General features: G+C 42.1%; 1 protein-coding gene across 1 annotated transcript in view; it reads left to right on the plus strand.

Moving 5' to 3' along the window:
• The first annotated feature begins 11,715 nt into the window (after nucleotides 1-11,715).
• LOC146184196 (uncharacterized) overlaps nucleotides 11,716-14,645 on the plus strand; it is a 54,921-nt gene continuing 51,991 nt past the window's right edge. The window contains exon 1 of the mRNA XM_084609300.1: nucleotides 11,716-11,757. Within this exon, the coding sequence (XP_084465426.1) occupies nucleotides 11,727-11,757 (31 nt within the window). The 5' untranslated portion in view covers nucleotides 11,716-11,726. The remainder of the gene's footprint in view (nucleotides 11,758-14,645) is intronic.

Below are 14,645 nucleotides of genomic sequence, written 5' to 3' on the forward strand. Positions count from 1 at the left end.
ATCTTCTAGAGCACTATAACACGGTGTCGGCCGTCGGCGGAGAGGCACGAGGCCTAGCTTGCATGCAGTGCGGACACTGTGGAAACGGCAGCGACGTCAAATAACATATGCACGCTTCGAGCCGCGAAGAGGTTTCCGAACCAGCTTGTCGCACCACACGAATTGCCGGGGAAATCACAGTTTAATTGGTTTTCCTTTATCTAGATCTGTGTGAGACCTTTCGGCGACAAAAACAATCGAGGTTCGCCAACGCAGTGTGACCTGTTCGTAGGCCGGCCGGGCGAATTTTCCAGTGACAACTGCACACCATGTTTGCGGTGATTCCGCTCTTCTGCACATTTCGTATATTTGCAACACGTTTCCTTGCAAAATAGCTTTCTCGGTGCGATGTCTTTCAGGCGCGCAGGCTGTCGGCAACGGTCGTCCGTCCCGTTGCCACGCGTCCCGATATAATTCGGTCTTTTTTTAAGCGAAATAGTTCATTATGAATTGTTTTAACCAGAAATGCGCTCGGTGACCGCTCTTATTGGCTAAAAAGGGCCTAATTTCCTCACTCCAAACTAATGCGCCGGCGAATGCAAATGATGCGGGCCGGCAACACCGCGGCGCCGGCGCTATTATAAGCACATCCTAACTGCAATAACTAGCTAGTCGATGACTGTAGGGGGCAAAAAAAAAGAAAAAGCTTTGAGGACAAAGGGAATAGAGATGCGTACTAGGTCATTCGACTCTACAAATTTTTTAGGTCAGAATTGTGGTGCTGGGAGTGATATGTTGATTAGGAAAAAAAAAAAAAACTAAATAAGCTGTAGTATTAAAGGATGACCTCTCACTGTTTTGGTTACCCTGTTGTTAAAAACAATTAGGCGCCTAATGAATACCCTATTCTCATTTGGGCTATGATTATTATAAAACTATGTAAGTCATTTCACATTGATCAGGGCTTGTTTTAGATTAAGTTTAATAAAGCAAATCCCCATCTTGCACTTGGAGCATAATGCCTTCATACCTCAAATAAAGTTGATGGAGCATATCATAAAGTCGCAATTATTACAACCGGATTTCAGATCATTCAGCCTCAGGATTTCAGGCCAACAAGAAGAAATGTTGTACTACATTGTTACTAAGGAGGTCATGTTATATATGGGTAACTATAGGAGCATTATAAGATGTGTTTTTTTAAGTAGTACAGAACTGTGCGTAGCCTTTAGAAAACATGAAAATATTGCAGCGTATATATCACATGAAGAGTAATGGCATTGTATGTTTTCTAAGTGTCAGCATATGTTTGCTGTCAAATTGAGATCCATGTGATGCATGCATCTTTTAATGACTTAGTGCTTGTTCTAATGCAACGCATGGACCATTTCAGCTTGTCATGCCTTCGCATGTCTAATATGTAATAAGCAGCATCTTACGTCTTCTGCATTTCTTTCACAGCAACAAGTTTTGCATCCGTCATATGTGTCAATTGTGATTTTTAACTGGACCTGTAGCCTGAAACAGACTGCTGACTGCCATCACAAATTTGTTTGTTATATATTCAAACACTACATTTATTTTTGTTCATAAAAACATTGAAATGCTTTAATAACTTTCATTGCCTTGAGTAAATGTTTGTCATTCGTTACATTGATTGCTTGCAGTCCAGAAATTCTTTGCATTCTTATTTGGCTATACCTTACACTTATAAACACATTTAAAGTTATATATGTGCTACACTATTTTTCCTTCCATTTAGTATCTCTTTCACACAACCTCAGAGTTTAAAGACAATTATTTATCAAACAGCACTTGTGAATATATCTAAGTGGACACTTTTTAATTGCACAATGATGGCATAATGCAATGAAGAATAAGTTAATGTGGTCCACCACTTCAGTTTGCAAAAAACTTATGAAAGAGAAAGGTAGCATGCACTATAGCCAATTTTTAAAAAAATTTTCTGGGCATATGCCACCTTTTATGCATCTAATATGTCAACAGCAAAAAAAAAAAAAAAAACCTTTCTTATACATTACTAAGGTGCAAAGATGAGTAAAACGAGTATTTGCTGAATTTCGGGCTGTCCAGACATTGTGGGATTGCTTTTCAGGATATAAAAAGGCATTTTTTTAGCATAAAGGAGGGGTTAGAAACCTTGCGGGCCCTATAGGGGTGTGAGGACTGCACTGGGTGCAGTGCTCAGGAAAGTGTGGCTGGGAATGGGGGGGGGGAGAGGGTGGTAATGCTAAGAGTGCAGTTAGAGAAATATATGCAAGGCAATTCACATGCTGCAATACTGTGGGCCTTAAGTTCTTTTCCTCAAGAGAATGCTTTCTCTCTTTTGTTGCTGTAAGAGAAGGTTATTGTTAAAATGAGAGATACACGTCAGTCCATCATGAAATCAAACCTGACGACCCCCACTATCACTCTGCTGCTGAAGACCACTTTGAGACTAAATGTATTCTGTTAGCAAGGCATCACTGCTCATTGGTACCTTTTTTATTTGCAAGGAGGCTACGGTAGTCTGTGCCATTGCTTTTTTATGTTGCTTGCACCTATAGCATGCAGTACCTGAAGTAGTAAATGCTGCACAATTTCATTTGCAGACAGAGCACCTATACCTTGACAAAGTAGTGGCAAAGATGGATGATTTAAAGCTCTTTCTCAAAGATGATGTGTGGCCACAGTGTGCAAGGCTATTGAGCAGAAATTCATAAAATCAAATGAGCTCAGAATATCAGTAGACAGGCACCAGAAGTTCAAAAAGAGTATGGTAGGAGAATGTGTCTGAGGTTGAGGGTTTTCATTGCAGGAAGAAAATAAAAGGGGCGATGCTTGACTGCACTGGTAGATTTTATGCCGAGCTCTGCATTAAATCAAAAGCGATTTTAGAAGCCACAGAACATATCTGGTCCTGAAGTGAAGAGATTTCTTTATTCTACTGAGGGACCTCTCAAGCCTTAAAGTATGTATTCCGAAGCTTACATCCTTCTACAACAAGCTGTCTGATAGAACACATTTCATCAAAATGCCTTGGCTGAGGAGACACCTCAAATTAAAGTGGCAAGCATTGGACTCGAAGAGGCCAACGGTTGGGCAGCATTGGAGTTCCCCAGATTGAGATTTTCTAGAGCCTCTCCCAGCCTGCAACTATTCCTAATATATGAGTGTCTGTTGTATCCTGTGAGAGGAGGAGGTTGTGTCCTGTGAGGAAGAGGACCTATGATGGGTCAGTGGACGCTTTCAGATCTGGCATTATCATCTCTCGTAGGTGAGCTGGCAAAAAACATTGATTTTGACAAATCGAGTAGCAGCTTTGAAGCCTTAAAGACCGGAAAATGAAAATGTTGGCATGTCGGTTTTTTTTTTTTTGCTTTATGCTCTTTAGATCAATACCAGCTTTCAAAACAAGATTTATAATATCTGAAATTAGTTGCTCAAAGCAAGATGACTTCAGTGTTTCCCACTTTTTGTACACAAGCGATTTCTATAATTGATCGAGGGGTATGCTTATTTCATTTGTGCGGCAGGATTAATTATGCACTTGTCCCTCTGCAAAATTTGTCTTTTACAGCGCAGTTGTTGAAGGCCTCAATTATGACTGCTTGTTTGTTTTTGTAACTTCAGTTCTCTTCTTTGTGTTCGAGTTGTCCTTTCACTATTAGCATGCTTACTTCTCAAATGACATTTCTACGCCCATATTTGCATGTGAACGCTCAGTCTAACATTCTAGCTGGTTCGTATTTACTTTATTCTTTGTCACTGTGGCCGATGTAATTGCAGTTGTCTTGTGCATGTTCAAAGCTTTCAACAGTCCTTATGGAGAGTTTGTGGAAGCATAAAAAATATGAACTACAATACAGCACATTGGCCAGTTCTCAAGGCTTTTGCTGGCACTGCGCTATGCCTGATGTAAACGAAATTGTTCACAATGGCACCGTGTTATAATCCTGGTCGCATCTGCCAGTTTGCCACTTTTTAGTTACTGTACGTGTTACCAAGTATTTCTACATGCCCAAAGTTTGCAATTCTTGTGGTTTTTATATGCCCTTTTATTTGAGTGGTCCCAATCTAGAAATTCATCTGTCAAAAACCTCTACTTAATTCTTCACAAATGCACCTTTCTTAAGAAAAGAAAAAATATGACATATGCCCCTCGTAATATAGCTATTATCAGTTGTGGGGTATGCTTGTTACGTTGAAGTCTTAAGAAATGAAGGAAAAAAAATGCCTCGGCTTGCACAATGTTGTGCGATACAAAAAACGAACTTCCCCAATCGAAGAAAGCCTTGACGACAAAGTAGTTGATGGTATTGCGCTCAGGTGTGTTCATGAAGAAGGGGGGGGGGGGGGGGGGGCGGTTGCCCCGCATTATTGCACCGTATGTCGCAGACCTACGCCATTGGGGGTTAGAAATGGAGTGCTTTCATGGGATACAGAGGAACGAATACAACCGGTCATGGAGACTGCAAACATGCGCCTTATCTGCACTTGTGCCCTCGTTTTTGTGTTCTTTCGGAGTTGTAAACCATCAACAGGTAGTGAGGCTCGCATGCAACGGGTACCTTATACGCATGAATGTTGATCCCAGTTGAATTCCAGTTAGGGATCCATTGTTATCCAACTGGTATGAACTGGAAGTTTGTTCCTTAAACCATTTACATCAGTTAGGATTTTTGCCTGGGTTGTTTCAAAGTAATGTAGAAATGTTGTCAGTGTTGTTCAAGTTACTGCCTATGAAGCAACACAATTTTACAAAAAAACAATGGTTGTGAGCCACCTCATGCATTTATTTTTCCGTTTTGAAAATGTTTCAAGCTACAATACTTGCCATGTCACTTTGCGTAAAAGAAGCTCTAGCTTTTTACAGGAATGGTTTTAGAGTGTGCTAAAGAAAGAAAGTGTAAAGAAAGATGGAATAGTGACATGTGGCCTGTTTTATGCATAATGTTTGTGTGCCGCACATGAAGTGAAAAGATATCTCTGTTGGTTAACGGCTTTGCACTCAGTGGATTAGCCATGCAGTGTTGCATGACAGACCACTGAAGGCCCAATACATCCTACAAAAGACTAAAAACGAGGAAACATGACAATGAAGTTGAAGGCCCATGATCTGCCAGGAAACAATGGGGTGGCTCTGAGAAGGACTTTTATATTGGCAGTAGTAAGGATGGCAGTCCTCTGCTTTGTGGCTCTTCACTTCGCAGTGACAACACTGGTGTATACTGCACTAACACCTACTGTAGTTTTGCCCATGCTGTCAGTTATTCTGAGAGCTGCGGCGGTGAGCATCAGCCAGTGCTCTAAGTTTCAAGTGTTCATTTGTAAAAGATGTGTTCTAGATCCTGCTAAAGAGTCTTGTATTATCCAATTGAGTTTCCAGAATTTACACTTTCTCTAGAAGCCCTCATTCCATTTAGGCATCTTTTCATTCTTTCCAATTAGAATTTTTAGTCCTAATTGAATTTCCATAATCAAATGTCTTCCAGTTTCCAGATGACCTCCCAGCTGGAATAAGTACTTAGTCCCAACTGCATAGTTTTAACTCTCTATAAAGAAGCCATTTATTTTTATTATGGGCTGCTAAGTTATGGTCATCTTACGGATTAGAATTGATATTCCTAATGAACATCCAAACTGAATGGACAATTGTTATGCATGGTGAAACTGGAATTCAAACTACATTTCAATGATGCATTGTGTGTGCGCTGGCTAAGATGTTAAAGGAAGCTGGTGCATTTTGCTCCCTAGTAAAAATACACCCAAACATATTAGATTTCAATAGGCTTTGCAGTTAAAAATTTTGCAACTAATTTCAATGTCCAATCTGGAGTCAATGATTTCAATTCGAGCATATTAGATAGTCTCGAGAGCTAAATTAAATGTTTCAGAGAGCAACTCATGCACTTAGGTCCTGGACCCATTTACAAAGGAGTAGCTGCAGAGTAGGATAAAAAAAATTTACACATTATTTAAAAAAAAGTGCAAGAATTAGACCCTATGTCTAGAAGATCTATTAATGCGAAAGTATTACTTCGCTTTGTTTATTTGTTGTAAGTACCTACAGCGCCCATGAGGCATTATTGTAGGGGGGATACAACTACATACAATAACACATGCAAAGAAGATATAAGGAAACTTGTTAGCAAGGTAACACAACACACTGATAGAACACTAAATGAATTCTCAAGTAGTATAAGTGATAACATAAAATACATTAACACAGCGCTGGCAAACGCACAGATTTCACAGATTTCTGTCCGCAGACCACGTCCGCAGAACGTGTCTGCAAAATCATGTCCGCAGCAGTTGTGAGTAATTGAGAAGTGGTGGAGGTTAATGAGTGGTGTCAATCGACGGAGGGTGATGTAATGTTGCAGTAGCATCCGTTCTTTTGCATTGCTCCAATGCAGATTCTGCAGTGCTCTTTAACTTTGCAACATTTCTGATTTTACAACCCTAAAAAGTGTATTCATAGCTGTTTTCACAATTTCAGCAATACCTGTTTAAGTTCATTCAGTGAGACCATTAGATTGTGTTTTATTGATTGCAGGTTGCACCAAGTGTGAAAGTGCGGGAGAAACCAGAGGTTGGAGTTTTGAGTTAAAAACGGAGTGGCTCTAAATTGCAGCAGTGCCATCGAGAAAAGAAAGCTTTTATTGTCCCGCCAAGAAAAATAGGAAACATGCAACAAGTGGCATTCATAGTTAAAGATAATTATACTGTATTCTGCACGGAGGTGTCATGTCGTAAACCGGCAGTCAATATCTGTTATGTAAGAAACACACATTTAATTTACTGAGAATTATCATTTTATTGATATATGCTCTTGTGGTGCTTGCCCACATAAAACTGCAATACCTTATCTGTGGGGACTTGCATAATTAAAGGCAAGGACAGTACCACATCAAGGTAAAGCTCACTCATTGAAGAAATCTTTTTTTTTTTTGCAGTGTTGTTTATATGAATTTCCTATCTCAAATGAAAAAAAAATCACACAAGACTTATGCGAGTTTCTACAAGGTCAATATTTTTATTATAGATCGGTAGCCATCTCTTACATCATTTTCTTATTTCATACTCAAAATAAAATAGTTTTTCTGTGTTTATTTCTTCATGAAATTGGACCAGGCAAACGATTTTTCAAGTAAATAATTTCAATGTAAAACAGTCTCATTGAGATCAAAGCCAGTAATAAACACACTATTATCAGCATACATGATGAGCTGAGCACTGTTGTCAATATGAATTATGTCATTTATGTACAAATTCAGCAAAAGTGTGCCTAATACTCTTCATTGAGGTACTAAACAAAATATATAAAGGATGATTTGTTACTGTTCATCTGATTCCTTGAATGGGACTTGATTCAATTATTTCCAATACCTTTGCGAGTGCTGGTAATTAAAAAAAATATCTCTACGAACGTGTGCTCCATGCTCTAGCAGATTTCATAGAGTTCCCTGATAGAATATTGAGCTTTTATATTAGCATTGCATGACATGTTAATTGGATGTGAAGCATGTTTGATGTTCACAAATGCATGCCATTTCCATAATTTCGACTCCCTTAATTGTACGAAATGTTGGCACAGAGCTGAACTGTTGCCATTGAATTGGACTCCAAATTGTTGAGTGGGGGCCAATATCCAGTTGGAAATGGTCATTTCCGATTTTGATTTGGCCTCAACTGTTTTGTTAAACTTGGAACAAAGCCATACTGCCGCGGTGCAATCCATCGCTACGTACGTGGTTCGGCTAGAGCAGCTCTTTAGACACAGTGACAGACACAGAGACCATTTTTATTTAAGAAACAGCCAACAAAAGTGAACTGAAAACATGGCAACTGCTCACCCCATACATGGTTACTATACAAAGGCACACTGCACTTGAACCTTGTCTAGGACGCCTAGCGCGTAGGATGCTTTCGTGAAAAAAAAAAAAAAAAAAAAAAACGGCGTTGTACATGGCATCGAATCCAGGTGCGTACACTTCTGCCTTTTCCCGTGCTTTCGAGTTAAGTGATCCTTGGATGGCGACTATAACCTTCGAAATGTGATGCATTTATAAAAAAAAAAATACACAGCGGCACAAAGCCGCGGTGTATATTGTAGCCTATCGCGAGGCCTAGTTTGTCGTCTCTGCAGCACTGGAGAGAACGACGCTGGCCAAGTGCTAGCTGCAGCAGCTGTGGAATGCACGAGGTAAGTGAGAATTAAGCAGTACAGTACTTTATGAAGCAATATTCAAGACGATTATGCAGTTGTTATATAAAATGTCGATACTTCCATTAACATCGCTGAACAAAGCCGCAGAATACTCTAGCTGTTAAGCCTGTTGTGTGGGCTTAGTTAGCGTTCGTCGCGGCAGTAGAGTGACGCTTGCCACGTGTTCTGCAGCTGCTGCACGAAGACTCGGAAGAATGCGTGAGGGAAGCAGGTAATAAGCACTGTAGCACTTTATTAAATCAAATTTGACACGATTAAGCATGCGTGTATTTACGTATAGCCAGGTAAAGAAGCCTAGCGCGCAAGTTATTTTGGTGGCCGCGACGATTGATACGAAGCCACGTGCAACGTAGAGAGGGAAGAGGAGTACGGGAGGTGGAGGTCTGCGGTCTGCCAGGAAACATTGGGGCGGCCCTGAAAAGGGCCGTTTGGATGCGCAGCGACGTGACGGCGTGGCGAACACAACGCCCTGCACTCGTCCGTGGCCCTTTGCCTTGCACCGTCAACAGCGGTGCACTACGTCGTACACAGTGCCATGGTTATATGCTGCCCTGGATGCTGTCGCGATGCTTCTACTGTAGACATTTACGAGGGTTGCGGCGATGATCTTGGAGAGCTGATCGATGCCGCGATCCCTGACATGGGCTGCTGCGTACAAAGAAAATCCTCGGCCTCTTCGCAGCATACAGGAAACGGTGCTGTAAAAGAGTAGAAAAAGTTGCATTATGAACATAGCGATTTGATGAATGCGCAACATATTACAAAACCTTCGACAAAGAAATCTGCGTTCTTGTACCTCAATCAGGGTTGAGAATGCGCACGGCAGACGTGCGCCTCAGCATAGCAGTCAGGCAGCGCTTAGTTGCCGACGGCGGATGTTTTCGTGGAGGTCTCCATAGCCGTGGCAGATTTTTTTTTTTTTTTGAACACGAGGAGCGTCCATGCCACGAGCTGCTGCTGCACGAGGTCCTGGAAGCACGTGGGGAGAGACAAGTGACACAGCACTTATAAATAAGCAAAATGAGAGACAATTTTGCGCAATTTATACTTACCTTGACGGTGGTTGCGATCTCCCGCAGGTCATCGCCATTATCAACGTCATTCCGCCCAACGTACAGCACGGATCGGCGTGCCGAAAGCGCATTGACGTAAACGGGCAGGCCCGCCATCGTCGAGCACCTCGGTGACCGAACGCGCCGGTGTCATGCAGCAGCGAGATCCACGAACCGAATGCCGGAATCGCGCGCGTTGCCAGAGCGGGGGCTCCTAGCGATTCCCTAGAGCGTCTAGGGACGAAAAAAAACAAGCAAACCCAGTTTTTGACTACGTCACGTCCGGTTAAGCATTGAGCCCGACGCAAAAAACGTCACGCCAGGCCGCGGCGTGTCCACCAATCAGCGTTTCCAGCCGATCTACCCCTAAACGCTTCTGTGAATGTGCCCTAAAGAGGTGCCTATTTTTTTTTTTTTTTCATTTCAACAAAGACTGTGAGCGTCGTCTGGTAACGAGACTTTTAGACTGGAAAACAAGCCATGCAGACAAGCTGACTTACAGATTTCCGCAAGTTGTCCATTGCGTCTCTTTCCCCTCGCCTCTCAAGGCACGCAGCGTTTACTGATGATTACATGCGTGATGTCCTCCCCTGCCTCCACCCCCCCTTCAGCTCCCCATCGTGCTTGCTACAGAGATTGTTGCTGCACGCCCGCAAAGAAAGGAAAATGTTGAATAAAAGAGGGGACAGGACCGAACCTTGAGGCATGCCTTTAGATTAAGTATATCTGCGAGATGAAAGACCACCCTGACAAAAAAAAAAAACTCATCGTGATACTCTTTTTTTTTTTTTTAGTCAAGGCGGCTACGTACTTTGGAATTTGACAGTTTATCAAATGAAAAATTAGTAGTCTGTGATCAACATTGCCGTAAGCTTTCGAAATATCCCAAGTAACTAGAGCGGAAATTTCACGAGACCGACTAGCCAAACGAATTCCGCTCTCCAGGTTAATGTGCGCAGACGTATTGAGCATTCTGGACGGAAGCCAATGTGTCGGGGAGAAATAATTTTTTTTAATAAACTGAGATATGCGCGCATCAGTTATGAGCTCTATTGTTTTCGCCAGAATAGAAGTTAAGTAGATCGTCTGATATTGTAAATGACATAGCCAAGGCTTCAATTTTTGAATAGTAGAACAACTTTGACAAGCTTCCAGGAGTTAGGTATCCAGGAGTACTTTAGTGAACAGTTAATGTTTAATAATTCCTGTGAATAAACCGGGAAGAGGACCACAACACCACAACGACCAACAGTATTCAATACATAGGGCCGCTTCGCAAGGGCTCAGTACCACAGATGAAGACCAGCCTACCTGCTGCGGAGATTTAGCAAGACGCAGGAAAAGAAATAATGCACTCTGGTGCTTAGCATCGGATAACAGGGTATGCCACTCAGCCTTTTGATTTCGCTCGGATGATGACAGCACGTTTAAAAAGGGAGCGTGACACGAATTGTAACCAATTAGAGGGTGACTTATTATGACGCAGACTCTTTCATGTAGCTTTTTGGCACCGATAAGCATGACGGCATTCAGGATTCCGCCCAGATGAATTTGAGGGCTGACTACATGAGGTAACAGAAAATTCAGCAGGTTCAATGACATCGTGTAACCATGACACCATAGACGCCTCCCGTGACTGATCGGCAGAAGGGGAAGTAGTCGAAAGGGAAGTCCGAAGATCAGTTTTTAATTTACCGTAATTTACAAAGCCCCTCTTGTGAGCGCCATAGTCAGATATTGAAAGAAGTAAATTATAGATGATAGGAAGATGATCACTGCTGGTTCCACTATCTAGGGTCGCCCACGAGGATAAAGAACACTAGCAGTTGAAAAAAGTAAGATCCAGAGCTTAGGAGCACTGTCCCCGCAAGAAAGTGATACCCACAGAATTGCGGCAATGCAGGCCATTGTCATGAATCCGGCCCAACACCTTACGCCCACAAATATAAGTTTTCACATCCCAAGAATTATGGTGAGAATTGAAATCACCCGCTAACTTGGTTTTAAAAACAACGAGCTAAAACAGAATCCAGTTGCGAAGTACAGTGAGCGCCATTTCTGAAATACGCATTGGCTAAAGTTAAATGGGCACAACCGGGCAGTAGAAACTCCAAACCAATAATTTCACAATCCTGACAAGCTAATTAAAATGAAAATAGAAACATTATGAACAATTAGACGAAACTAAAACCATTAATTCACCGCCCCTGCCCTGGCGATCTCATCTCACCGTCCGAAAGTTGTTAAGAGAGAATCTTTTTGCAGATGAAAGCCAGGATTCTTATCCCCTTCAGGCGCTGCGTCCACATATGTGGACGCGACCCAAATGTCGTCGTAGCTTGCTCGCAAGGCGCGTTCCCACCTTTGAATTTGGCGCACAAAACAACAGGCCCCTCCCTGACAAGTATGTGGCGCCATCTGTTGCAGGTACATCGAAATGTGTTTGTAAACAAGAAGTCAAGATGAACGTCTCCACGTTTTACGGCGCGGCGAGTAAGTTCATCTTATTTTCGCGTGCTCTCTTTCCAAATGGTCGTGAAAAACGGAATTTGTCATGTGAAATATGCTGGTAAGGTAATGTAGAAGGGGCATGGTGGATTTCATTACAGTAGGCAAAGAAGGAATGCTTCGGTGGGCTCTCAGAATTGCGCGCCCACAAACGTGGACACGACGCCTTAAGGCCGCTGTACGGTTGCTTTTTTGACCCGCTCCGCACGCATGCGGCCCGCACGTTTTCTGCCTCAAGCGGACGGGGTGCGGAAAGGGTGTTGTACGATCGTTTTGCTGACTGCCGGTCAGTCGGACGGTTCCAGCGTCCCGATTGGCGCGTTCGGGCGTCGCCTTCTGTCCAATACTATCATTCTCCAACTGCTGCGTGACCACCGCGGAGCTCTTTCGCGTCTTCCTTTCTAGCGCGCTGCATCTCGGCTGCGTCGGAATCGCCATGGCGTGGTTTTTGTCGAGGCTTTTGGTGTGGTCGATGGCTCTCGTCAGCTACCACATGAGTAGCAGTTCAGCAGAGCGCCTGACTACCTACATGGCCGCCAGTAGCGATGTCAACTGGTCTTTAGTTGGTCAGTTCATCGCCTCCGACGTAATCCACCAGCAGCAACGTAAGCCTACAAAACGTCATTTGAGAGATCGGCGTCGACTCGGCGAGTATTTTACGTTGGTGCGGGACATGAGCGGAGACGGCACAGACTTCTTCCAGTACTTCCGCATGTCTGTGGAAAGGTAAGTAGTACATGTTCATATCATCCCTGCCTGTATTTCGTGAATTTCTTGAGCGCAGTACGCCGGAGCAGGTAGTGTGCTCGCGTCAGGGTTGCATGAGATGGGAAGTGCGTTTTCATCCGTCAGAGCATAGAGCGTGTGAAAACTTTATTACTAAGTTTGTTTTACTCATAACTATGAAAGAGACTGGGAATGCAAACGCGGTTACATTTGTGCATTATTAACCTCAACGAAGCCTTTCAACGTAGCGAGCCAAAGGCGCGGAAGTGCTCGTCAATGAAAAAAATAAAGTATTGACATCAATTTCTTGCCTAGTTGGTTCTATTATTATTGTTTTTTTGTGTGTGTGTTTTTTTTACCTCAGCTTCGCGGTAATTACCTAGGCTCACCCGATACGAAGGAGTACGGCCAACATCACGTTCATGAATTTCTCAGTCAGTAAAAAGCATGAACTAATTTTAATTTTACCCGTGGCCGCTGTAGCATATCGCCCTTGTTACTCAGCATACATGCATCTGCCGTGCTTTTTTGCGTACAGGAAACGTGGGGTTGTCTAACTCATTTTATTCAATAGACAAGTGTTTCATTATGCTGTTGTTATTGTGCAGGTTTGACAGTCTCCTAGAGTTAGTTAGACCTCTGATTGAGCCACTCAAAGCCTCAGTGGTCAGTTTGTCAGCTTAGGAGAAGCTGGCATTCACATTAAGGTAAGCGTGTGTGTGTGTGTGTGTGTGTGTTTTCAATCCAGTGACGTGTAAGTAGCATATACCATGTGCAGGTGTATGCAATGCTGTCATCTGTTTAAGGTGCATCCACATTTTAAGCTCTTTAGTTATTGTACCGCATGTATGAAAAAAAAATGTATTGTTTACTTGTAATTCACAGTGCCCAGCGCCTCATGGGCTTTGTTGTTCTACTTGTGTGCGTAGTCACAGCTGTACTAGTAAGCTTTTTAAGTGCTTATGGTTAGCTCCTGCATGTAATCATCCTTTCAGCATTTCAACATCTGCTCAGTCAAGAAGGCAATAATGTCATTTTGGATTATACTAACTTTTTATTGTGGCTGTAAACATTCCTTTACATTTGTGGTCAATTCTATATTGTCAAGTATTGCCATGTCTAGTACACCATGTGCTTTTCGTGAGATCTCCCAGTTTGTTTCTTGATTGCACATACCTTATTTTACAAACAATACAAGACATCCATCGACCAGTGCTAAGTAGAAATGTGAAAATATGTTAGAATATTGTGAATATTTGCTTCACTGTTTAGTTTGCTGTCAGTATTTTGTAGTCAAGCGGTTCCAAAGCTGCTGAAGAGGAATGCTGAACGCTGACAAAATTTCACAGCAGAATAATGCTGCAGCAATTATTGTAATCAGCAAACACAGAAAAGTAGTCAGCTCTCCTGATTTATCTTATTGTCTTAGGCTAAAAAAGGTATAAAAATTCCAGGCCACCATATCATGCTGAACTAATATTTAAGCATACTTCTAGCAGAATGTTGACCATGGCCTATTGACACAAAGGGCTCCCAGCTGCAAAGAAAACATGTAGACTTGCTTGAATTTTGATTTAGGTGTGATGATCCTAAGTAAATTACATCTCCATAGCTTGATTGCATGCCTTGAATGTCAGGGTCTATTGATGACTTTTTTTGCAAACATACTGCAATTTTTTATGCATGGCTCGTCCAACATCGAATATGTAGATACTGAATACAAGGAAAACAAAAGGCCATATATTTACATAGCATGTAAAGGGACTGTGTAAGTCTAAAAAACAGTCCGATAATAAAATATCTCATGACAGTGCATTGCAAATTTGCATTGTCGTAAGGGAGCAACAGGTCTTGATACTGTTATTTCAATTTAAGGTGGTGGAAAACTAATATTTATGGATTTTGAGTCCTCTGTTGGGGACTTGCATGCATCCAGCACATTTACGTTACTTCCTTTTATAAGGTTTCACGCTCAAATGTCCATACATTAATTTCCTTTGGATCCTCGTTGATCAGATATTTAGATGCCCAACCATATAGTGAGAATCTGCACTTTGATATTTACCAAGTGTAAAGCTGTATACATTTTGCTGGCTTTTTACAAGGCACATGATTCCATTTCTCGTGTATTAATATTGGCAGAGCAT

This window comes from Amblyomma maculatum, chromosome 7, assembly GCF_055883805.1.
Source record: "Amblyomma maculatum isolate TAMU_Amacu chromosome 7, ASM5588380v1, whole genome shotgun sequence".
Classification (NCBI taxonomy): domain Eukaryota; kingdom Metazoa; phylum Arthropoda; class Arachnida; order Ixodida; family Ixodidae; genus Amblyomma; species Amblyomma maculatum.